Genomic DNA, 23896 nt, shown 5'->3' on the forward strand with positions numbered 1-23896 from the left:
TACCCCCAAGCCTTCTGTTAAAGGTAGTTGCAACAATTGAGCCTTCTGTTAACAGTAATAGCAGCTGCTGTTCTGTTCAGGCTATCCCCAAGCAGAAATGTAAACCTTATGCATAATAGTAGTTTCCCCATTTGTTCTTTTCCATTCTCTAGCCAGCAGGGATCCTCTGTGTTTGTCCCATGCCCTTTTGAATTCCGTTACTGCTCTTGTCTTCACGTCTTCCAGGAGGGCATTCCATGCATCTACCACCATTTCCTGACATTGTTTTTGAGTCTTCCCCTTTGGAGTTTCAAATCATGACTCTTTGTTACGCAGCTTCCTTTCCATAGGAAAAGATTTGATTTTTGCACATCATTAATTCCTTTCAGGTATGTGAAGGTCTGTATCATATCTCCCCTGTCTCTTCTGTCTTCTAGGGTATACTTATTAAGGTCCATGAGATGGAAAGGAAGCTGCAAAACTAAGAGTCACAATTTGAAAGTCCAAGGGGAAAGAATCAAAAACAATATCAAGAAATCTCTCTTTACAGAAATGGTGGTGGATGCATGGACTGCCCTCCCAGAAGAAGTGGTGAAGAGAAGAACGGTAATGGAATTCAAAAGGGCATGGAACAAACAGAGGATCACTGCTGGCCTGAGAATGGAAATGAACAAGTGGAGTACCCTCCAGGAAGAGGTGGTGAGGACGAAAACAGCATTATTCTTGTGTTGAGAGCCATCACAGATGTTGGCCCAAAGTATTTAATCAGTTTTGTAGAGAGATGCACGTTGTTGTGTCAGTTATAGTCAGCCGAGCAACAGAAAGTACGCCTGGCCGATACCCAAAAGTGCATCTTTTCAATTGTGGGATCCATTCTTTGGAATTCTCTTCCTTTAATATTTAGAGAAATTACTTATTATAAAATATTTAGGTAGAAAGTTAAGGTCTCCTATTTTGTACAGGCCTTTGGTGACCTCTCGTAACTGTTTGTCTTTTTTATGCCTAATCTTTTGTTTCATATTATAACATTCTACTAGTTCTCATCTGCTTTTATTTGTTGGATAAATATAAAGTTGTATTTTATAATATTTTGTCTTTTATTAATATTTGTTTTATTATGTGTTGTTTTATGTAAAAAAAAAAAAAAAAAAAAAGCTGTATTCCGCCTAAAACAGTGCTTTCTTGAATTGAGCGGATTATAAGAATTTGAATTTTTTAAAATGTTTATTCAAGGACTATGCAAATATCATACAAAGTACAAATGAACAATTAAGCAAACACAGCAATAAACTTGCTAATGTCCATGGTCCCCCATTTTCTTTCCTCTTTTTTCTCCCCTGAAATAAACCAAAGATACTCTCATAGAAACATAGTCATGACAGCAAATAAATACCAAATGGTCTGTAAAATCTACCCAGCAAGTTGCTCATGGTATTAACTGCTTCTCCATTTAGGTTACCCCCATGCCTTTTGTAAGGGTAGTAACTGTGGCTCCATGCAGATTACCCCCATGCTCCCCTTTCTTCATTTCCAGTAGCTAGTCTCTAGGGATCCGCAGTTTTTATCCCATGTTCTTTTGAATACATTTACTATTTTAGTCCTCACGACCTCTTCCAGGGGGGCATTCCAGATATCCACCATCCTCTCCATGAAGAAATATTTCCTGATGTTGGTTCTGTGTCGTCCCCCTTGGAATTTCATTTTGTGACCCCCCTAGTTCTAACAGTTTCCTTTCCAATAGAAAATGTTTGAAGTTCATGCATCATTAATACCTTTCTGGTATCTAAAGGTATCCCCTGCACCTCCACTCCTCTAGGATATACATATTTAGATCCTTCAGCCTCTCCTCACAAGTCTTCCGATACAGACCGCATGCCGTTTTGGTCGCCTTTCTCTGGACCATTTCCATCCTGTCTCTATCCTTTTTGAGATACAGTGTCCAGAACTGAGCACAGTACTCCAGATGAGGCCTCACCAAGCACCTGTACAAGGGCATTATCACCTCCTTTTTTAAAATGGTTATTCTTCTCTCTAAGCAGCCCAGCATTCTTCCTGCTTTAGCTTTCGCCTTGTCACATTGCTTCGCTACCTCCAGATAACCAGACACTATTATCCCAAGGTCTTTCTCCTGGTCCATGCACCCATTCACATTAGTCTTCTCTCTCACACACACATCCCCACACACACCCTCCATCGCACACAGCTCTTTTGGATTACTGCACCCCAGATGCATTTCTTGGCATTTAATCCCAGATGCCAAATCCTCAACCACTATTCAAGCTTTCTTACATCACTTTTTTTCTCTCTATTCCTTCAGGTGTATCCACTCTGTTGCACAACTTAACCTTCTATTTAAACTTCTATTTATAAACTTAACCTTTTATTTAAAACAAATCAGAGAAAAATTCTTTTTCACTCAATGCACAATTAAACTCTGGAATTCATTGCCAGAAGATGTGGTTAGAATGACAGTATTGCTGGGTTTAAAAAGGTTTGTACAAGATCCTGGAAAAGTCCATAAACTGCTTAATCAGATTGACTTAAGGAATAGTAATATAAATAGTAACATAGTATTGATGGCAAAAAAAGACCAAAAGATCCATAAAATCTTTTCTGCTTTTCTGTACAAGTTTTTGGGATGCTCAGAAATTAAGCAGGTATTAGATGCACATTTTTTTTGCATTGGGAGTGAATAATTAATAGCCTCATCAGCATGCATTTGTATGTGATTAACTCTATTAGTTTCCCGGCGTGTTAGATGCACATTGTGGAGGCGCTAATCCCCTTATAGCATAAGAGGCTGTGATCACACCTGTACAACCCGCGTCCAACTGCGGTTTAAACAGTGAGCACGGCTGAGCACACTGTATTGCATTGGCCCCACAATTAGATGCAAAAGAATAAAAATTTAAAAAGAATAAGTTCAATAAAGTGCAGAGAAAAATTCTTTGCAGAATAAAGCCATGCAGCAGTCAAGCAATGTCTTCTTCAGCTGCATTTTCCCTGCCATTTCCTCCTCTAAGCCCAAAGAAAGTGATCCAGCAGCAACACAATGCAAGTACAAACAGCTTGCAAAAAGTATTTGCAAGGCCCCAAGCACCACAGAGCATTTGATGCATTCATCTGTGCATCAGATGGCACCTGCTAATTTAACAGCATGAGGGCACAGAGCCGTTGCCCTACAACAAAAGCAGCACCATTTTAAGTCCCAATAATGAGAGAGGAAAAATGTATTTAAATATAAAACTGTTCAAGATTCAAAGGAGAAAGGAAAAAAAAACCAGACAAAAATTCAGTTCACCCTTTAGCCATCAGGTCTAGGATTTCAGACACAGACACTGGCTGTTAATTTGAACAACCTTACAGATTATTTGGAGTCTTCCAATTATGAAGTGACAGAAAGAGCTATGCTACTGATTACTTTTCTAACTGATAGTGACTTGAGTGCAGTTATGAAAAAGTACTTTAAGAAATCCAATGTCTTATTTATGGGACAACTGGTGAGAATTTTCCCGGACTTCTCCAAGACTACTCAAGAAAGAAGGAAGGGTTTTTTTTAGCTTTGAGGCAGGAAACCCTGGCCTTAGGTGCGTCTTTTTTCTTAAGATACCCGTCAAATGTCTGGTCAAGTTTAGGGGAGATAATTTTGTATTTCTTGCACAGAACAGGTAGATGTGAATCGGGTATTTACTCTTTCGGATAATAGAAAGACTAGGGGGCACTCCATGAAGTTAGCATGTGGCACATTTAAAACTAATTGGAGAAAGTTCCTCTTCACTCAACTCACAATTAAAGTCTGGAATTTGTTGCCAGAGGACGTGGTTAGTGAAGTTAGTATAGCTGTGTTTAAAAAAGGATTGGATAAGTTCTTGGAGGAGAAGTCCATTACCTGCTATTAATTAAGTTGACTTAGAAAATAGCCACTGCTATTACTAGCAACAGTAACATGGAATAGACTTAGTTTTTGGGTACGTGCCAGGTTCTTATGGCCTGGATTGGTCACTGTTGGAAACAGGATGCTGGGCTTGATGGACCCTTGGTCTGACCCAGTATGGCATTTTCTTATGTTCTTATGTAGGAACAGCTTTAAAAGTTTATTGAATCAAGGAAAATGATACCATCTGCTGGAATCAATGTTCTGACATAATTTTTCTATGTAGTCGTATTATGCTATGACATTTATATGTATATGTTTCTTATATACTCCTCAATTTAAGTCTGCCTCCCCCTTAGATTGGGGTCTAATGGATACAATGAGTAGTAAGGGGAATGTATCCCTTTTTTCTTGTTTTTTTCTTTCAGTATTGTTGCTTATTTGATGTATCATGTTTCTGTAGCAAAGAGGATTCTTTGTGAAATATTTTTTGAAATTTCAATAAATAATAAATTAAAAAAAAAATTCAGTTCAGCTTAATTGTTCCAGCTTCAGTCAAATCGTAAGTACCACAGTGATAAAATATTGAAATCTCTTCATCTCCTGAAACCGAATAGGCCAGGCTCATTCAGTTTAAGGTTTCCATAAAACTTGCAATTTTGGTTTTTGTATTTAAAATCTTCACTGACCCTTCATAGGTAATTTGCAGTTGAGCTGGTAATTGCAGTTGAAATCGAATTCCCCTATTGAATAGCACTTATTTCACACCTATTGCCATTACTTTAGTCGAGAAACCCAAGAACAGCAACAAACGACTGCCCTGAAAGTCAATATATCTTCTTCCGAAAAGCTGCTATCATAGCAGCTTTGTCTGCAAAGTTAAGACTGTTTACAATGACTTGCCTCGGTTTTTGTGTTTAGGGAGAATAACTTTAAAACATGCGCGAGAGTGCCCATATATGCAGCTGTATGGACACATGCATGCATGAACATGTATTTATATCCTGTGCGCAAATGCGCATACAAATCTACCCAACAGCATGTTCATATATCTAAAAGATACGTGGTATGCATTTTAAACATAGCTGGATAAGTTTTGACTTATCCAGCTAAGTGGCAGCAAAAAACAGAAAAGTCTCAAAAAAACCCACTACTTATCCAGCAAAATTGTGCTGTTTAAGACTTATCTGGCTAAGTAAGATAACCAGATAAGTAAAAGAAAAGCGCTACTTAGGGCCTCATTTTCTAAAGTATCGCAGGCCTTCTTCAGGGAGCTTCAGGATAGCTGTAATGAATTGCTTCAGCTAGATATAGCCCATACAGAGGTGGTCAGTGAAACGCGCTAGGATCATTCTTAGTGCGATCTATGTTCTGCAGTGGATACCTTTTGCCGCAGCAAAAGGTATCCACTGCAGAACGTAGATCGCACTAAGAATTAAATATCAAGCATTGATGATCCTAGCGCGTTTCACTGACCACCTCCGTATGGGCTATATCTAGCTGAAGCAATTCATTACAGCTATCCTGAAGCTCCCTGAAGAAGGAGTGTAACTCACTCCGAAACCCTGCAGAGTTGGAGGACCAACTTCAGGATCCAGTTAAGTGCACAGTTAATGTTGATTGGTGCACTATCTCGTATTCATTAAAGCAAAAAGCAATCTCAATGCCCACATGCAAGTGAGAGGTGAGGAATGACCGATGATTAATCTGGATACAGTGCTCAAAGGCTTTATCTTATTTGCCTATCGCACCACTATTACCAGGTCTTTATGTCATTATAGGCTTTATCCGTATAGCCAGTGACAAGACATTTAATATTATTATTGTAAATAATTTCATATGTTAAGTTCTTAAGGGTACATGCATCCTTTACATCCTGATGCATATCTACTCTTAACATGCATAATCATCATCCAGTTCGTTTTACAAAGTTGTATCCTTGCTCGTTGACTCTCTCTATCCTTGTTCCTAGTTCATTGTAATATCGTTGACTCTCTCTATCCTCGTTCATTGTAATTTCCTTTCTCAGTTAAATGTGAACCGACATGATGTGTCCTACGAATGCCGGTATATAAAAATTGTTAAATAAATAAATAAATAAGACAAATATGATGGTCATCCACTACACCTACTCAATTTACTGTATGAGTTATTAGAAGCAGAATTTGTTTATTTTTTGATTGTTTCAAAGTTTCTGCTCCATACAGGGGTATTCCAATTCTTGTTTAAGATTTTAACTGCATGTTTCCCATTTGAAAATTTATCTGCAGTTCCGTGGATACAAAATCTGACTGCAAACTCTGTGGTTACTGAAAAACTTGCGCCATTAAGAACTACTTTCCCCTCCTCCTTACATACAGTGAACGTACCACTTTTCCTTCCAAAGTTTTCCCCTATCAATGATCATGCTGCCTCACTCCACAAATGGAAAGGAGAGGGAAGTCAGTCAGAGCAAATGGACAGGCTACCAGCTTATCTCCTCTATTTTGTAATCGCTATTCCTAATGAGGCATCCTAATGTAATATTCACCCTCAGTGGTGTAGCCTCAGGTGGACCTGGGTGGGCCATGGCTCACCCACTTTGTGCTCAGGCCCACCCAACCGGAAGACGCTTGTTGGAGCAATGCTGTTGTGGGATCCCATCCAAGCATCGGCAAACTGGGCAAAAAGGAGGGCCAGAGCTGCAAGATCCCATCCCTATGTCGGTGAAGAAGAGGAACGGAGCTGTAAGATCCCTTCCCATCCCCGTTGTGGCAGAAGTAGGACTTTGGCTGTGCCTAATGAATAGGCCTTGTTTGTGTGTGGGTGAGAATGGGAGCTTGAATGTGTATGTGTGGATGAGAATGGAAGCCTGAGTGTGTGTGTGTGGGTTAGAATGGGGACTTGGATGTGTGTATGTAGATGAGAATGGGAGTCTGGGTGTGTGTGGGTTAGAATGGGAGCTTAAATGTGTGTATGTGGGTAAGAATGGGAGCCTGGGTGTATGGGGGAGGGGGGTTAGAATGGGAGCTTGAATGTGTTAATGTGGGTGAGAATGGGAGCTTGAATGTGTGTATGTATGTGAGAATGGGAGCTTGAATGTGTGTATATGTAGGTGAGAATGGGAGCTTGTATGTGGGTGAGAATGGGAGCCTAGGTGTGCATCTGTGTGTATATAAGAATGGGAGTATAGGTGTACAACTGTGTGTGCATAAGAAAGGGGGTGGGGGAAGAAAGTGAGTGCTTGTGTGTGTATAGAAAATGTGAGCTTGTATGGGGGAGAGAGCATAGGAGAGTGAGTGCTTGTGTGTGTGTGTGAGGGAGTCTGTGAGAGAAACCGTGTGTTTGTGTGAGGGAGGAAGGGAAGAAGACAGTAGGAGAAGAGAGACACTGAAAAGGAATTAGGAAATGAGCGACAAGAGAAAAATGGGGAAAAAGAGGCCGAGACCAACCGATTAGAAAACTACAAAGATCAGACAACAAAGATAAAAAAAAAAAATTCTTTTGAGATTTTAGCAATTGGAATATGCCATATTTGGGAATGTGCATTTCTTATATTTTTGTATTTTGATCTTTCTTCAGTATTCCATTGTTTAGAGTCTAGTTTCTCAGGCTTTTTATTTCGGTTTTGTTTGTGTGTTTCTGTTTCTAATATGTAGACTCTTATATCTTTATTAGGTAAGAGACCATCTCTGTTTTGCCTGTCTGTATGTGACTGAAGTGCAGTATTTGTGCTTGCTTGTAGTTTCTCTATAGCAGTCCAGCTTGATTTGTTACTCTACTAGGTGATGTATTAATGTTCTAGGGCCTGGTGTAGTATTTATATTGCTTCTTTTTCATAAGGTTGCTGTTATTTGAATTCTGAGAATCAGTGTTGTGACTGTATGGTATGGCAAGGTTCTTGATGTCTCTTTCTTTGCAGGAATTTGTGTTACTTAAAAAAATAGCAGTTTAGGGATATTTTTTGTTGAAGTAACACCAGAATTTGAATTTTTTTTTCATGTTGGTTGTAATATGAATTGTCCTAGCTCTGCTCTGCACCGCACCTGTTCTGATGATTAATGCTATTTTATTGTAGTTATGATGATTTCTTGCTTTCTGCAAAGAGGATTCATGAAAGAATACATTATTTTTTGTTTTATTGCATCATTGATTGGATCTGTTATTTTTCTTTGCTTTTCACATGATATACTTGTGCATTAATAAACTGCAAAAAATATAAAATAAATTAGTACAGATTAGATAAAGGTGAACTGGTAGATGTAGTGTATTTGGATTTTCAGAAGGCATTTGACAAAGTTCCTCATGAGAGGCTTCTAGGAAAAGTAAAAAGTAATGGGATAGGTGGCAATGTCCTTTTTTGGATTACAAACTGGTTAAAAGACAGGAAACAGAGAGTAGGATTAAATGGACAATTTTCTCAGTGGAGAGGAGTAGGCAGTGAAGTGCCTCAGGGATCTGTATTGGGACCTGTGCTTTTCAATATATTTATAAATGATCTGGAAAGGAATACGAAGAGTGAGGTAATCAAATTTGCAGATGATACAAATTATTCAGTTAAATCACAAGCGGATTGTGATAAATTGCAGGAAGACCTTGTGAGACTGGAAAATTGGGCATCCAAATGGCAGATGAAATTTAATGTGAATAAGTGCAAGGTGATGCATATAGGGAAAAATAACCCATGCTATAGTTACACAATGGTAGGTTCCATATTAGGAGCTACCACCGAAGAAAGAGATCTAGGTGTCATAGTGGATAACACATTGAAATCACCGACTCGGTGTGCTTTGGCAGTCAAAAAAGCAAACAGAAGGGAATTATTAGAAAGGGAATGGTGAATAAAATGGAAAATGTCATAAAGCCTCTGTATCACTCCATGGTGAGACCGCACCTTGAATACTGTGTACAATTCTGGTCCCTGCATCTCAAAAAAGATATAGTTGTGATGGAGAAGGTACAGAGAAGGGTAAAGGGGATGGAACAGCTCCCGTATGAGGAAAGACTAAAGAGGTTAGGACTGTTCAGCTTGGAGAAGAGACGACTGAGGGGGGGCTATGATAGAGGTGTTTAAAATCATGAGAGGTCTGGAATGGGTAAATGTGAATCAGTTATTTACTCTTTCAGATAATAGAAGGACTAGGGGGCACTCCATGAAGTTATCATGTGGCACATTTAAAACTAATCGGAGAAAGTTCTTTTTCACTCAATGCACAATTAAACTCTGGAATTTTTTGCCAGGGGATGTGGTTAGTGCTGTTAGTGTAGCTGGGTTTAAAAAAGGATTGGATAAGTTGGAGAAGAAGTCCATTACCTGCTATTAATTAAGTTGACTTAGAAAATAGCCACTGCTATTACTAGCAACAGTGAGAAGGAATAGACTTGGTTTTTGGGTATTTGCCAGGTTCTTGTGGCCTAGATTAGCCACTGCTGGAGACGGGATGCTGGGTTTGATGGACCCTTGGTCTGACACAATATGGCATGTTCTTAAGCTCTTAATAAGGAATTTTAAATTCTGGTACGTGCCTGAATGTAATCCGCTTTGAATCACTGAAAAAAGTGTGAAAAGCGGAATATAAAAATCGAAATAAAAAAAAATAAAAAAATTGAGGTCAAATGTTTTAAAGTTTCACACATGATGCATAATGGCTGTTGCAAACTACATAGAAAGTGATTGTAGGGTGTACTCTATGGCATTATTTATCAATAAGAATACAAATATTTATTTATTTTATTTATTTAATGATATTTTATATACCGAGGCACGTTTGGAACATCACCTCGGTTTACAGCACAACTTAAATGCAGCAACGAGCTTTACACAGAACTCGTGAAACATAATCTAATGAAACATGCATTACAAAGGAAATTCATAAATTAACAGGAACTGCAAATCAATTAACTGGAACTGCAGATTAATAATAACTAACTTAGAAGCAAAGGAGAGAAGCTGCATGTTAATAATAACTAACTTAAGAACAATGGATTGAAAATGGTAAGTATAAATCAACGATAGGTTCATGGCAGAGAATTGACAGAAAGAAAAAGGGTAAACAAATAGGAGAGGATAAAGCCAGGGGTTAAAATCTTGAGATGGAGGATAAGTGCTAGGATGAAAGAGGAGTTGCATGAGGGTCCAGGGGGGGAGGAGGAGGAAGGAGCTCAAGAGTATGCCTGTTTGAAAAGCCAGGTCTTAAGGTTTTGTTTGAATTTCCTGGGGCATAGTTCCTGGCGTAGACTTGGGGGCATTTTGTTCCATAGTGATGGACCAGCAATGGCGAGAGAGCATTCACTGGTGGAGACAAGTTTTGTTAGTTTAGGTGATGGGGTAGGTAGTTTTGCTTGATGCTGCGTTCTAGTACGTCTCTTGGGGATGTAGAATACGAATTGATCTGAGAACCATTGCATGTTTGGGTTGTGAATAGATTTGTGTATGAGTGTGAGGGATTTGTATATTATCCTATAGGAGATGGGTAGCCAGTGGAGGAATTGGAGAACTGGTGTAATGTGATCGTGATGGTGGGCATTGGTGAGTATGCGGGCAGCAGCATTTTGTAGTATCTGCAGAGGTTGGATAGAATTTTTAGGGAGACCTAGGAGGATAGCATTGCAGTAGTCAAGCTTGGCTAGGATAATGGCTTGGAGCACAGTGCGAAAGTCGTGGAGGTGTAAGAGGGGTTTAAGTCTTTTAAGAGTGTGCAGTTTGAAAAAGCCTTCTTTGAGGGTGGAGGAAATGAACTTTTTAAGATTGAATTGGTTGTCAAGGTTTACCCCGAGGCTGCGTACGTGCTGGGAGGAGGAGGAGGAGAGGGGTTGTGTATGGAGTGGTGGGGAGTAGATGGAGGTGTTGTGGGGTGATATGATGAGGAGCTCTGTTTTAGCGGTGTTAAGAGCCAGGAAATTGTTGGGGAGTAGTGTGTTAATATCAGTGAGTACTGAATCCCAAGTTTTTAATGCATTAGGTAATGAGTCAGTGATGGGGATGAGGATTTGCACATCATCGGCATAGATAAAGTGCAGGAGCCCAAGTTTAGAGAGGAGTTGACAGAGTGGGAGGAGGTAAATGTTGAAGAGAGTAGAGGAAAGTGATGAGCCTTGAGGCACTCCTTGCAAAAGACTAACAGGTTTAGATTCACAGTGTCCAATTTTTACACTATAATGCCTGTCATTAAGATATGACTGGAACCAGCGGAGGGGGGTGCCAGAGATGCCAATGTCTTTAAGGCGCATTAGAAGGATATTATGACTGACCGTGTCGAAAGCGGATGAAATGTCTAAGAGACCAAGAATGTAGGATTGCCCTTTGTCAAGAGCTTTGAGAATGCAATCAGAGAGGGATATGAGTAGGGTTTCGGTACTGTGATGTCTGCAAAACTCATATTGGGAGGGGAAGAGAATGTGATGTTCATCAAGGTAGTCAGTCAGCTGCAGGTTGCTAATTTTTCCAGGATTTTAGTGAGGAAAGGAAGGTTGGAGACGGGGCGTTAATTGGCAGGTTCAGACGGGTCAAGAGCGGGGTTTTTTTAGCATGGGTTTTATAATAGCCTGTTTAAGCTGGGTTGAGACCAAGCCAGAGGATATGGATTGGTTAATAATATTGGCTATAGGTGTAGCAATAATATTGGAAATGTTGAGAAGGGTCTTGGTGGGGATCGTGTCCAAGGGGTGTACTGCTGGTTTGATTCTTTTGAGGGTGGTTTCTATTTCTAAGGGCGTAGTTTCCTCGAATGAAATGAGTGTAGCCGTGGTGTTAGCCATTTGAGTGTTTGTAGTTTGCGTGGTATTGAGAATGAGCGTTGTGACAGTAGCACTAGCTGAGGGTGCATTAGTGTGTGTGAGGGAGGGGGTGAAGCGTGACCTGAGTGTTTCAATTTTATTGTGGAAGTATAAGCATTTGGATTGGTCATCATTATCGGGGGAGGTATTGATAGGAGAAGTAATTAGATTGGACACGTATTGAAAGAGGGATCGGGGGTTGAATTGGAACTGGTGAATTCTTTGGGAGTAGAAGTCTTTTTTGGCTCTGTCAGTGGCATCTCAATAAGCGTGGAGGTAGGATCAAAACTTCAATTGTAGAGCATGGACTTGCTCTTTGCGCCATCGTTTTTCAAATTTTCTAAGGTTGGTTTTCATAGTTCTGAGTTCAGGAGTGTATCATGGTTTCTTTTTATTATTGGCAAAGTTGATTTCTCTACTTTGAGTGGGTTATAGTTTGTCAGCAACAGTTTTGGTGAGTTGAATCCAAGAAGAGAGGTCGGTGTTGGCATCTGTAAGGTCCATCTTGGGGAGTTCATCTGAGAGGGCTTCGATGAGTTCTTCAGTTATGCATGGTTTGCAGAAGTCGATGGTTTTCTTCATGTGTATGTGGTTGATGGTGTTTTTTATTGTGCAGTTGGTATCTATACGGAAGTGGTCGGACCATGGGATAGGAGTGCATCGAGGGGGTCAGGTTGGATTAGAGAATTGGTGAAAATGAGATTAAGTGTGTGCCCTGCTTTATGTGTAGGACTGGGGATTATTTGATTGAAGCCTTGAGCTTTAAGGAAGGCCAGTATGGATTTGCATGAAGGGGAAAGGGGGCTGCGGTCCATGTGGAGGTTCAGATCCCTGAGGATAATAGCAGGGGAGGTGATGTCTAGATATTTGGTGATGTATTCAGTCAGGGGAGAGGGGTTCTCTTCAAGTATGCCTGGGGGCGCATATATCAAACAGATTTGGAGAGAGGGTGATTTAAAAAGACCTATTTCCAGTTTGGAGGGGGGGGGTGAGGTTGTAGGGTGAGACAGAATTTCTTTTTTGCAGCAATGAGGATGCCACCTCCTTTTCTTTTGCGTCTCGGAATTGAGAAAACGTTGTACAAGACATTTGGGAATTGGTTTAATAACACTGCGTCCGTGTCCTTTAGCCATGTCTCTGTGATGGCGCATATGTCAGGACTGTCATCAGATAGGATGTCGTTGAGTAAAGTGGCTTTTTTTTTACAATGGATTGAGCGCTTAGGAGGAACATGGAGAAGGTGGTGAATCCAGTAAGTTGGGTGATACGGGAGGCCATGATGGTAATTAGAGATCTGTGGTGCAGGGGGTATTGATAAAACTGTGTGGCTCTGTGTGTGAAAGCAGAGTGCTTGAGGATGGGAATAGGATGGGAAAACATTGTATAGTAGGATTAGGAGCTCGTGTGTGAGGAGGGTGGAGGTATAGATAGAGAAAAGGTATACCACGGAAGGTATGGTAGGGGAGAGGGGAATTGAGGGGAGTGAGATAGGGAAGGGTAGCACTACTGAAGGAGTTGCAGATGGGGGGAAAAAGGGGAGAACAATGAGGGAGTACAGCTGAGCAAGAACTATTTTTGTGCGAGAAGCTTACGGTGGTAGCTCTGTCAGAGGAAATGTTCTCAGTGAGTGTGGTCCTCTGGCAATGAGCGTCACGGAAGAGCTGCAGCTAGCGGCTCAGGTGTGGACCTGAATGGGTCAGCCTTGCTGAAAGCAACGAGCCGGGTGTGAGTGGGCAGAGCAGAGCAGACTGGTTGGAATATCGTCGGTCAGGTGGAAGAACTTGGTGTTAGAGATTAAAGCAAGAGCCAGTTTGATACCAAATTTATTTATTTATTTATTTATTTAAAATTTTTGTATACCGCACAATGGGTAGGGGACTATCCGTCTAGGCGGTTTACATACTTGCACATACATAAATAAGCAGTACATAAAATACGAACAAATTAAAGATTTCAAATACAAACAAATTAAAATTCATCAAAATAGACAATTATATTAACAATCGTGATGTAATGTGATAATCCTTAGTATAAATTGTATGCGCGAGTGAAAAGGTGGGTTTTTAGTAGTTTCTTAAATTCTGTACGGTTGGCTGTCAGGCGGATATGTTCTGGGAGTGAGTTCCACAGTATTGGACCGGCAACAGAGAATGCTCGTTTACGGGTTAATGCTAAGCTTACGGATTTTATTGTGGGTACTTCTAGAATGCATTTGTCAAGGGAACGGAGTTGTCTAGTCGGTCTATAAATTCTTAGTAATGAACATAGCCAGATGGAATTGGTATTGTAGAGTAGATTGTGTATGGTAGACAGGATTTTATACGTTATACGATATGAAATTGGGAGCCAATGCAGGTGTTGTAGAATAGGGGTGATGTGGTCTGTCCAGGATACATTGTGTAACATTTGAGCGGCTGCGTTTTGTATTAACTGTAGAGGTCGTATTGTAGATTGAGGTAAACCAAGATACAGAGAATTACAGTAGTCTAGTGAGGATAGAATTAGTGCCTGAGTAATCAACCGGAAGTCATTCGGAAGAAGAAGTGGTTTAAGCTTTTTTATCATGTAGATTTTGTAGAAGGATTTTTTTACAGTTTCGGATATATGGTCAGTCATTGTGAGTCTAGAGTCTATCACTATACCCAAGTTTTTTGCGTGAGGTTTTATGCTAATGGGTTGATTCTGGAAAATGAAAGTTGATGGGGGTTGATGAATTGAGTCAGGTACGGTTGATAGATAGATTAATTCTGTTTTATTTGTATTTAATTTCAGTCTGTTGTGGGAGAGCCATGTTTTTATTGTTGTTAGGTATAGATGTAGTAAAGAAAAGGTTTTAGACCAGGAATCTGTGAAAGGTATGATGAACTGTATGTCATCTGCGTAAATTTTGAAGTTAAGGTCTAGTCCAGCAAGTAGGCGGCAAAGAGGTAGTAAATAAAGGTTAAATAGTAGAGCTGAAAGTGCGGAACCTTGTGGTACACCTGTCTTGGTGGAGTACCAGTCAGAATAGTAGGGACCTACTGTGATTCTTTGTTTGCGATTGGTTAGGAAAAAGGAAAACCATTGTAGTGCAAGATCTGTAATGCCAATCTGTGATAATGTGGAAAGTAAGATGTCATGGTTTAGCGTATCAAACGCAGCTGAGATATCAAGTAATACCAATATGGAATTGGAATTGGAGTCGAAGCCTCTAATGATTGAGTCGAATGATGATATTAACAGAGATTCTGTGCTATGGCCTTTTCGAAAACCGTGTTGATTATTATGTAGGATATTGTTCTCTTCGATGTATTCAGATATCTGATGTAATACTACAGATTCTATAATTTTTGCTATAGACGGTAGTGAGGCAATTGGTCGATAGTTGGTTAAATCTGTAGGGTCATGATTTTTCTTTTTGGGAATGGGAAGAATAGAAGTTTGTTTTAGAGAGTCAGGAAAGATACCTTGAGATAGAGAGGCATTCACTAAGTTTGTAATAGCAGAGGCAAGATGATCTTTTGAGTCTCTAAGTAGAAAACCTGAGCATGGGTTGAAAGGGCTGCTTGAGGGTTTGGATTTTGACAGTATATTAATAATGGTTTTGTCAGTGACTGAGGAAAATTCAGAAAAGGTGTAAATTGTTTGAGGAAAGGTATTGTTTGGAATTGGTAATGAGCAAAATTCTGCTGAAATGTCATCTGTTTTGTTTCTAAAGTATGTGGCAATTTTATCGCAATACTCATTAGATGTTATACAAGAGGGTGTATTTTGTATTGTGGTTAAGTCGTTTACAATTGAAAATAATATTCTCGGATTACCGTATGCATTTTTGATTTTTGTAGTGTAAAAGGCTTTCTTTGTATTGATTATTTCTTTTTTGTACTTTTGTAGGCAGGCATAGTATTCTTGTTTACGTATAGGGAGAGGGTTTTTCCGCCATCTTCGTTCAAGATTGCGAAGTTTTCGTTTGGATGTTTTTAACGAGTCATTATACCACATAGCAGATTTTTTTCTAGATGTTTTCTGTGGCTTCAAGGGGGCAATTTGGTCTAGGGAATCTGTGATTGATTTATTCCAAAAGGTTAGCATGTCGGTCACATTAGAATAAGGATTTTGATTAATTACTGGTAATAATGTATCAAGAAATAAATCAGTGGTTATTTTCTTTCGGCGTAAGATTATTGGATTGTATTTGTGATGAGTGGTATTGTTTTTATATGAAGTTTTAATTTTTCCTGTAGCTTTTATGAGGTAATGATCAGACCAAGGGACAGGAGTAATGTGTGAGTTTAGCTCAACGATAGATTGTAAAAAATTTGATCTAAGGTGTTGCCTAGTCTATGAGTAGGTTCATTCAAAAGAGGAGTAAAGTTTAATCCATTTAGTGCATCTATTAGATTTGTTTGAATAGGGTTTTGATGGGATTTGTTGAAGTGTAGATTGAAATCACCTGCAGTGATTGTATTGGATAAATCACAGGGTAATGTAGCTAATGTTTCTAATAATAAGGACTCTTGAGAGTGAAGTATTCCTGGGGGACTATAGATCAGACAGATGTTCACAATATTAGTAGTGATTAGGAGAATTTCTATTCTTGTTTCCATTTTGGTGATGATTTTTTTAACTGGGAATAATGAGGATTTGACTATTGCTAATAAGCCGCCTCCTCGACGATCGACACGGGGTTGTGAGATTGGGGTGTAACCATCAGGGCATAAATTGTTTAGAGTCACAGTATCATGTTCGTATAACCAGGTTTCAGAGAGTAGTATTATGTCAGCTGCTGAGGTTATTATTAAGTCATGAATTATTGGTGTTTTTTTCCTAATAGATTGAATATTTATTAAAAGGAATGTTAGAGTTGTAAACATGATGGTATTCAATGTAGGGTATATGTTGTGAGTCGCAATTGAAGTTACTTGCCGGGGTCTAGGATATGTTGTTTTAGGTTGCAGGTGTCCATATCTTCCTTGGCCGAGTATTGTGGAGATCTTCATGTTGTGCTTGAGGAGGAGATCTTGTATAATCTGTAAAAGTAAGTTAAAAGATAAATCTTACAGTCATGCACTCAGGAGTGCACTCAGGGGCGCACAAAGGGGCGTGCCCCTTTGTTGCACTCCTTCGGCGTTGCGCAGGGTCCCTTAAGCCGACGCCTCCTGGTGACGTCGGAGGTGGGGTGGGGTTAAATTGGTGGTGTGGGGTGCTCTGAGCTTTCTGGATTGTAAGGAAGGAGCACACGAAGGAGCGCACTAAGGGACAGGCCCCTTAGGTCGTGCTCCTTCGTGCACGTGACGCCCAGCGTGCAGCGCCGCAGGTAATGGCCCGAATTTAAAGGGCTTACCGCTTGTCCCTCGATATTGTCGTCTTTAAAGCGCCTGGCCTCCGATAGGGCAGGAGGAGCTTAAGGGCGCGGTTAAGGCCGATCCACGTTCTTGCAGGTCTTAGGCCTGCATGCCTACAGCCCACCCATTTTAAATGTGCTCACCCAAGAAATCAGTTCTGGCTAAGCCACTGTTCACCCTCGGTCAGTTATAAGGCAGGTTTCAGGGGCCATTTATGTGGATCTAATAACTGTCCATCCCTCACCCTGCTAAAAGTACGCACAGACCTTTCCCTGGTAAGAAATAGGCATTCCCAGGAGCGGGTTTAGGGGGGGGAAGGAAGTAATGTGCATATAGTTACAGTATATTTTCAAACCTATGGGAAAAAGAACCCAAAGAAAAGGCAGGAGTAAATGTATGTGGGTGCAACTTCCCCGTGGCAGTTTTCAAAGGTAAAATATGTTTGTTCTTTCCCTTTGAAAACTGTTGCAAAGCCCATGGGGAAACGTATCTTTGGACTTTGCATCAATGTGGACACTTTTGAAAGTTGTCCCTTTAGTTCTCTTTTGATTGGAAGATGTCACCATTGGCACTTTCTAGCAACTAACAAGAATTCTGTCCAGAAGGAAAGGAGCCTACTTTCCAGGACGTGCACATACATCCATGGTCTGCCCATAAACTTGGATTCAGCACCCCACCCTTCTCTTTCTCCTCTGACATGTCCTGAATTTGTTTTAGATGCACAGATTATTGCGAACACCCCCATACACACAGATACAGCAATCTCATAAGCCTTCGTTTGCTTGGAAAAGTAAGCTAAAAGCAGGACTGGGATGCACATTCTAGCATGGAAATGTCAAGAAATGACACATTCTGGAGGTATTTGATAACTGCACATTAAAAGAAATTGGCAAACTTCGCATATCTGTCTGCTTTGAACATTATCCCATCAAATTTACGCACGTGCACACACATTTTTGGTGAAAATGCATGCACATACTTTTTAAATTTAAAAGTGCCTCCCAAACTGCCTCTCTCATTCCAGGTAAACTTTTATATGAACATGACGTGTGCATAAGTTTACCAGCGTATCAGGCAGGCAGTTTTGTAAAAGGCCATGCTTTACCTGCAGAAGTCCCTTTGAAAATGACCCTTCCTGTGTTATCACTTTAATTGTAATAAACCTAGACTGATTTAATTTTAGCTCTGGTTACCCTAACTCCATTTTTTATAAGAAATAGTTTTCTTACCATAAGTTATACATGAATTGTCCTTAATAAAGATAAAAAGTAGGAGTTAAAAACAGGAGTATGTTGAAATCTCTCAGTGATCTGGAGTTAAGATTGCAACACTGGCTGTGGCCATACTCAGGATGCAGTCAGAAAGCAGTTCTGGGTTAGCTGTTTATTACTGCAAGCCATTAATGAGTGCGAGGCTATAAAGGATTTCTTGTTTCTGACATTTTCATAGTCTTTTTGCTCTCTTCTTGTTGCAGGACTGGAAGGATCATCAGCATCTATGTGGCCAGTCGACAGTAGTTACGGTGCAGACAGATGACGTGCATGTCACCGAGACCGTAATCGAGAAAGTGATTGTGTGAAAGCCAGAGAGCCCGGGAATGGACAGGGTGGAGAAGACTGGGGCATCTTTCTAACCAATGAGCACGGTGCTAACTTTAACCGGTCAAACTGGATTCCTCTTCTCGATGAACTGCTAGAGAGGCTCAATCCAGGGTCAGTGCAAAAAGAAGAAATCAGGAAAATAGAGAAGCCGAGTAAGGAAACTGCCAGCAGCGCTCTGTTTCCCCTGAAAAATGTGAAGTAAAGAATACACGATGACTTCGTTTCACGATGTGGCATAGACCTGACAAGAATTATTGAGCCTGTTTTCAAAGGCACAGAAAGAAAGACGAATTTCTAGAAAAGGGGCCTCTGTACTTTCACCTTTATCTGCTTCTGGAGGTCACAGATTCATGCAGACCTCTTGTATTCCTAGTCATTTCCCCCTCACTGTTGAAAGAGTGATTCCTTTCTGCAGTGTTCAACGTGGAAACCTTTCAATGCCAGCATCCCTCTTTTCAACCTTTTAGCCTTCATTCTGTACATCCCACTTCTCTTTCTTTGCTTTATATAACACCTGGCCTGGAACGTCCTCTGTGGGGAATAACTTCTTTCCACGGTGCAAAGTGTTCTTATCACTAAAATTATGCATGTACATTTAAGCAGATTATCTGATGGAGACTATGGATTTTAGTTTGCTGCAAATTAAATCATACAATGCAGTGACACCTCAACAAAACAGAATTTTGGAAATAATTTAGATGACTTAATCAGTGGAATAGGAGGATGATACCCTCTGTCTTTTTGTATTAGTGGTCAAATTTTCAGGAGATTATCATGGATTTTGAATCCGAAGGGTAAAGTTGCTAGAAATCCTATATCCTGAATGATTAAAACTGTTTCTTATTGGAATAATAGAGACCTGCACATTTTGAATATTCTGATGGCTTCAGTTTTGAGATTCCACCTGCAGATCTGTGATTCAGTCACAGCTGGTAGTGTAAATGTAACAGCCCCAAAACTGACAGTTGCCAAATTGTGTTACTTTGGTCATTAAAAACACCATTTCAGTAGTAGTTACGTTGCCACTGTGAAATGAAGCCAGAAAAAGCAATGATCAGGTGATTGCACTGAAAAATATGCTCAGCAAGAATGATTTATGTAAAGAATAAATTATATTTCATTAAATTACTTGATTGTAAGACCAGTGGACCATTTTTGGGGCTTCATTCAGGTTTTCTGTTGTGATTGGACTTCAAGAAACTTTCAGGCAAAAACATTTCTGTATTGCTCATTTTATGCCAACTTGTTCACATACGCCATGACTGAAACCTTTTTAAATGCTTGCATAGAGGATTCCAGAAATTTCTGGTCGGGGATGCTAGACATTGTGAGGTCCATATTCAGTCACTGTCTTGATAGGAAAGTTAGACACATAAACTTATCCAGCTAACTTTGGAGGTCTATTCAATAGTGCAACCGCATTATTTAATATAGTTGGCTATTTTAAAATCAGCCACTTAACTTTATCCAACTAACTTTTGGACAGCTTTTTTCCCTAACCAGATTTAGCCAGAAAACTCCGAACATTGGGCTTAGCCAGATAAATCGGCACCTCCCAGTTCCACCCCCAGAATGCCCCTAACTTATCCAGCTAAATTCTAGCTGGATAAGTGCCCCAAATCTTCATTTATCCAAATAACTTCTGAGTTATCCTGCTAAATGCTTTTGAATATGAACCTTTTATGAGCAGAGGGAAACCACTTCATATCTGGCTTCATATGCTTGTTTAGAATTGGTCCATATATGTGTACTTCTATAATGAAACCTGGAAGTTAGAAAACTAGGACTGTTCTAAAATCTCTTGACGATCTGATGATTTAAATTGGCTACAGAACCTGGAACAGCCTAAAGTCGGGTTTCCGAAACTTGTCTGGGTGATCCAACAGGCAGTTGGATTTTCAGGATATCCATAATGAATATGTATAACATAAATTTGCAAGCAGTGAAGACCCAATATATGCAAATATAACCTCTTCCCCTGGAAAGTGGGTCACACTTCCATACCCCACCAATCTCTGACCCACTTGTAGCAGAGAAGGGGACACATGTACTGTGATTTGAGGGCAGGATTCATCTGTAGGGCCACTAAGGCGGTACTCAGTTCACAAAAATAAGCCAGACAACACCAACATTTGTGTTCCAAAACCAAAAATAGCTTTACTCAGCAAACGTTAGAATAGTCAGCAAGTACAAAATCAGACAGTCAAAATATCAAATCCAAAGAAAGAATGCAGTTTCTTCCAGAATTTCAAAAAACTTACAAAGGCAGGCACAAGTTTTTATGCTGCTTAAGGTCACTCAATACCTTTGAATCTTTAGTATTCCATCAAAAACATTTGACTTTTCAGCCCCTAGGAAAAGATAGAAAATCATTCTTGTATTTCAACCAATTTAATCACAATTGGCTGGCTGGACAAATCCTTCCACAGTTGTCTAGTGATCAGATTTTCTTGGGTTGGCCCTTTGCCAACTGCAGAAGAGAGCCCCTCTCTTCCATGGATCAGATTGGAAGCCCCAGAAGAGAGCACTGCTTTCCCTGACTCCCACAAAACGCCTCTCCTCATCTCTCAGAATTCTGACTCCCTTGGGCTCCTCAGTCTCCTCCCTGTTACTCATGCAGTCACCATTTTTGGCACTCCTCCTATGGCACATGCTTTAGGGTTTTCACCACCTAGTCCTCCTGGTGACACCTCTGCCCAGAAACCTCCCATTACTGGAACACTGTCAATGTTAACCCTTTATGTCCTATTTAGAGGATAGCCTCTTAAAAAATTTGGGATCCAATGTGTTAAGGTATAGTGAAGTCAGACAGGTATCACACAAGTGTATCTCTTGCACATTTGTTGTGGATATACTGAAAATGTGACTGCCTATGTGGGTCACCGGGAGAAATTTGAAGTTTGGGAGGCTTTTTTTTTTTTTTTTTTACAGTTACTCTGTTTCTTATTTTCTATAATAAAATATGTAGCAGGCATAAATTTCCTGCTGCCTGAACCAGAGCATGTTCAATAAATGCTATGTTCTCTGTTGTTTGAAAGTTGGGAGTTCAACTTGAGAACCTCTTGGTTGTATTGTACACTTCCAAAGCAGTAAATAATGGATTTTATTTCTGTCTTGTGCTTCTGCTTCTCTGGTTAGAGATGAATATGCTGTGGAGAAATGTTTCCACTACTGGCCAACTGTGATATGTCTCTTTCACCTGTCCACAAGAGTCACTGCAGTACTCAATACTGGCAATCAAGTTTGTTGGTTGTACCTTAACCCATCCTTTCTGCTTTCTGCCAAATATAATATCTTGTAGACTTGTAGGATTTAAAGAGTACTTAAAACACAGTGTTAAATATTTATTATTTATTTAGCATTTTTCTATACCGACCTTCATGGTTAAATACCATATCAGATCGGTTTACATCGAACGGGGATAGAGAACTGTAACAAACGGAACAGCAATTTATAAACAGAAGGAGAGCAAAGTTACATAAAACAATATAGTAATAACTAAATACTAAAAAATATAGTAATAACTAAAATACTATAGTAAATGTCAACAGATAAACAGATAAAGACCAATTGGCCCTCCCAGCCTGCTTGGATGTGCTTATCTACCACCGCTTTAGTAAAGGGCATCTCCCAGCTATCAGCCATAGAAACATGACCACTTACATTGTTTTAGCTCTGGTCATTAATCTTCCTTGTTCTTATCACCTGTTATTGTGCTAAGGATATTTCCTGGCTGTCAACTCTACAAGCTTGACTGTCTGCAAGATATTGTTCCTTTCTAATTCAGTTTTATTGTTTCCCCTTTTGGGGTCTTTACCATCCTGACTGTGTACAGTTCTGGAAACTGCATCGTCAAAAGAATATAAACCAGTTGGAGTCAGTCCAGAGTGTGGCTACTAAAATGTTCAGTGATCTTCATTATAAAGCAAATGGGGACAGACTTAAAAGATCTAAAAGCCAGGATAAAGGAGATATGACAGAGACATTTAAATACTTCCAAAATTTCCATGCATAGGAGGTGAGCCTCTTTCAAAGAAAAGGAGGCTCTAGACAAATGGGTCATGGGATGAGGGTAAAAGGGAATAGACTCATGAGTAATCAAAGGAAATATTTCTTTACTGAGAGGGTAGTGGGTTCATGCAATAATCTCCCTGTGGAAGTAGAAGAGACAAGGACAGTATCTGAATTTAAGAAAGTATGGGATGAGAAGTGAGGATCTTAGAGGGAGTGGTAGGGATTGTTAAGCTGAATAGTTGGTATGGCTAGGCAAGTTAGATAGGCTATATGGTCCTTTTCTGCCGTCACATCTATAGGTTTCTATTGCTAGATAAACCAGAGTGCCAGGGCACACTGGTGTGCCTTCAGACTGTAATAGTAACACAAGGCCCGAGTTCAAGATCCCAGTGGCATATAGTAGAATAAGATACATAAAGGCAGGTAATCATATAATATTTTATACAAGATATATAAGCATGTTACAAGTTTGTATGTTACAAAGAACTGTGCAGTTGTACAAGGGAGAGAAGGAGAGGAGAAATGTGTGTGGATGAATGTCTGAGTCTCTCTGCCCAAGTCTTTGTTAAGTTTTATTGCTCTTCATTTGCATTTGCCTCTGAAGTGCACACATTTTGTACTCACATGCAAGTAGGGATGTGAATCGTTTTAGGACGATTAAAATTATCGTCCGATAATTTTAATATCGTCTTAAACCGTTATGGAACACAATACAATAGAGATTCTAACGATTTATCGTTATAAATCGTTAGAATCGTGAGCCGGCACACTAAAACCCGCTAAAACCCACCCCCGATCCTTTAAATTAAATCCCCCACCCTCCCGAACCCCCCCCAAATAACTTAAACATTTCCTTGCCAAATCCTACCTCCTTCAATCCCCCACCCTCCAAATGACTTAAATTACCTGGGGGTCCGGAACGGCAGCGGTCCGGAACGGGCTCCTGCTACTGAATCTTGTTGTCTTCGGCCGGCGCCATTTTCCAAATGGCGCCGAAAAATGGCGGCGGCCATAGACCAACAGGATTCCACGGCAGGAGGTCCTTCCGGACCCCCGCTGGACTTTTGGCAAGTCTTGTGGGGGTCAGGAGGCCCCCCCCAAGCTGGCCAAAAGTTCCTGGAGGTCCAGCGGGGGTCAGGGGAGCGATTTCCCGCCGCGAATCGTTTTCCGTACGGAAAATGGCGCCGGCAGGAGATCGACTGCAGGAGGTCGTTCAGCGAGGGTTCCGGCGCCTCGCTGAACGACCTCCTGCAGTCGATCTCCTGCCGGCGCCATTTTCCGTACGGAAAACGATTCGCGGTGGGAAATCGCTCCCTGACCCCCGCTGGACCTCCAGGAACTTTTGGCCA

At 40.3% G+C, this 23896-nt stretch overlaps 1 protein-coding gene across 1 annotated transcript in view; it reads left to right on the plus strand.

The window, feature by feature from the left end:
- Positions 1 to 19677, plus strand: part of DEAF1 (DEAF1 transcription factor) — a 366149-nt gene extending 346472 nt beyond the window's left edge. Inside the window, 1 exon segment of the mRNA XM_029582224.1 lies at positions 18407 to 19677. Coding sequence (XP_029438084.1) covers positions 18407 to 18511 — 105 coding nt within the window. The 3' untranslated portion in view covers positions 18512 to 19677.
- Positions 19678 to 23896: the final 4219 nt, after the last annotated feature.

This window comes from Rhinatrema bivittatum, chromosome 17 (assembly GCF_901001135.1).
Source record: "Rhinatrema bivittatum chromosome 17, aRhiBiv1.1, whole genome shotgun sequence".
Classification (NCBI taxonomy): Eukaryota; Metazoa; Chordata; class Amphibia; order Gymnophiona; family Rhinatrematidae; genus Rhinatrema; species Rhinatrema bivittatum.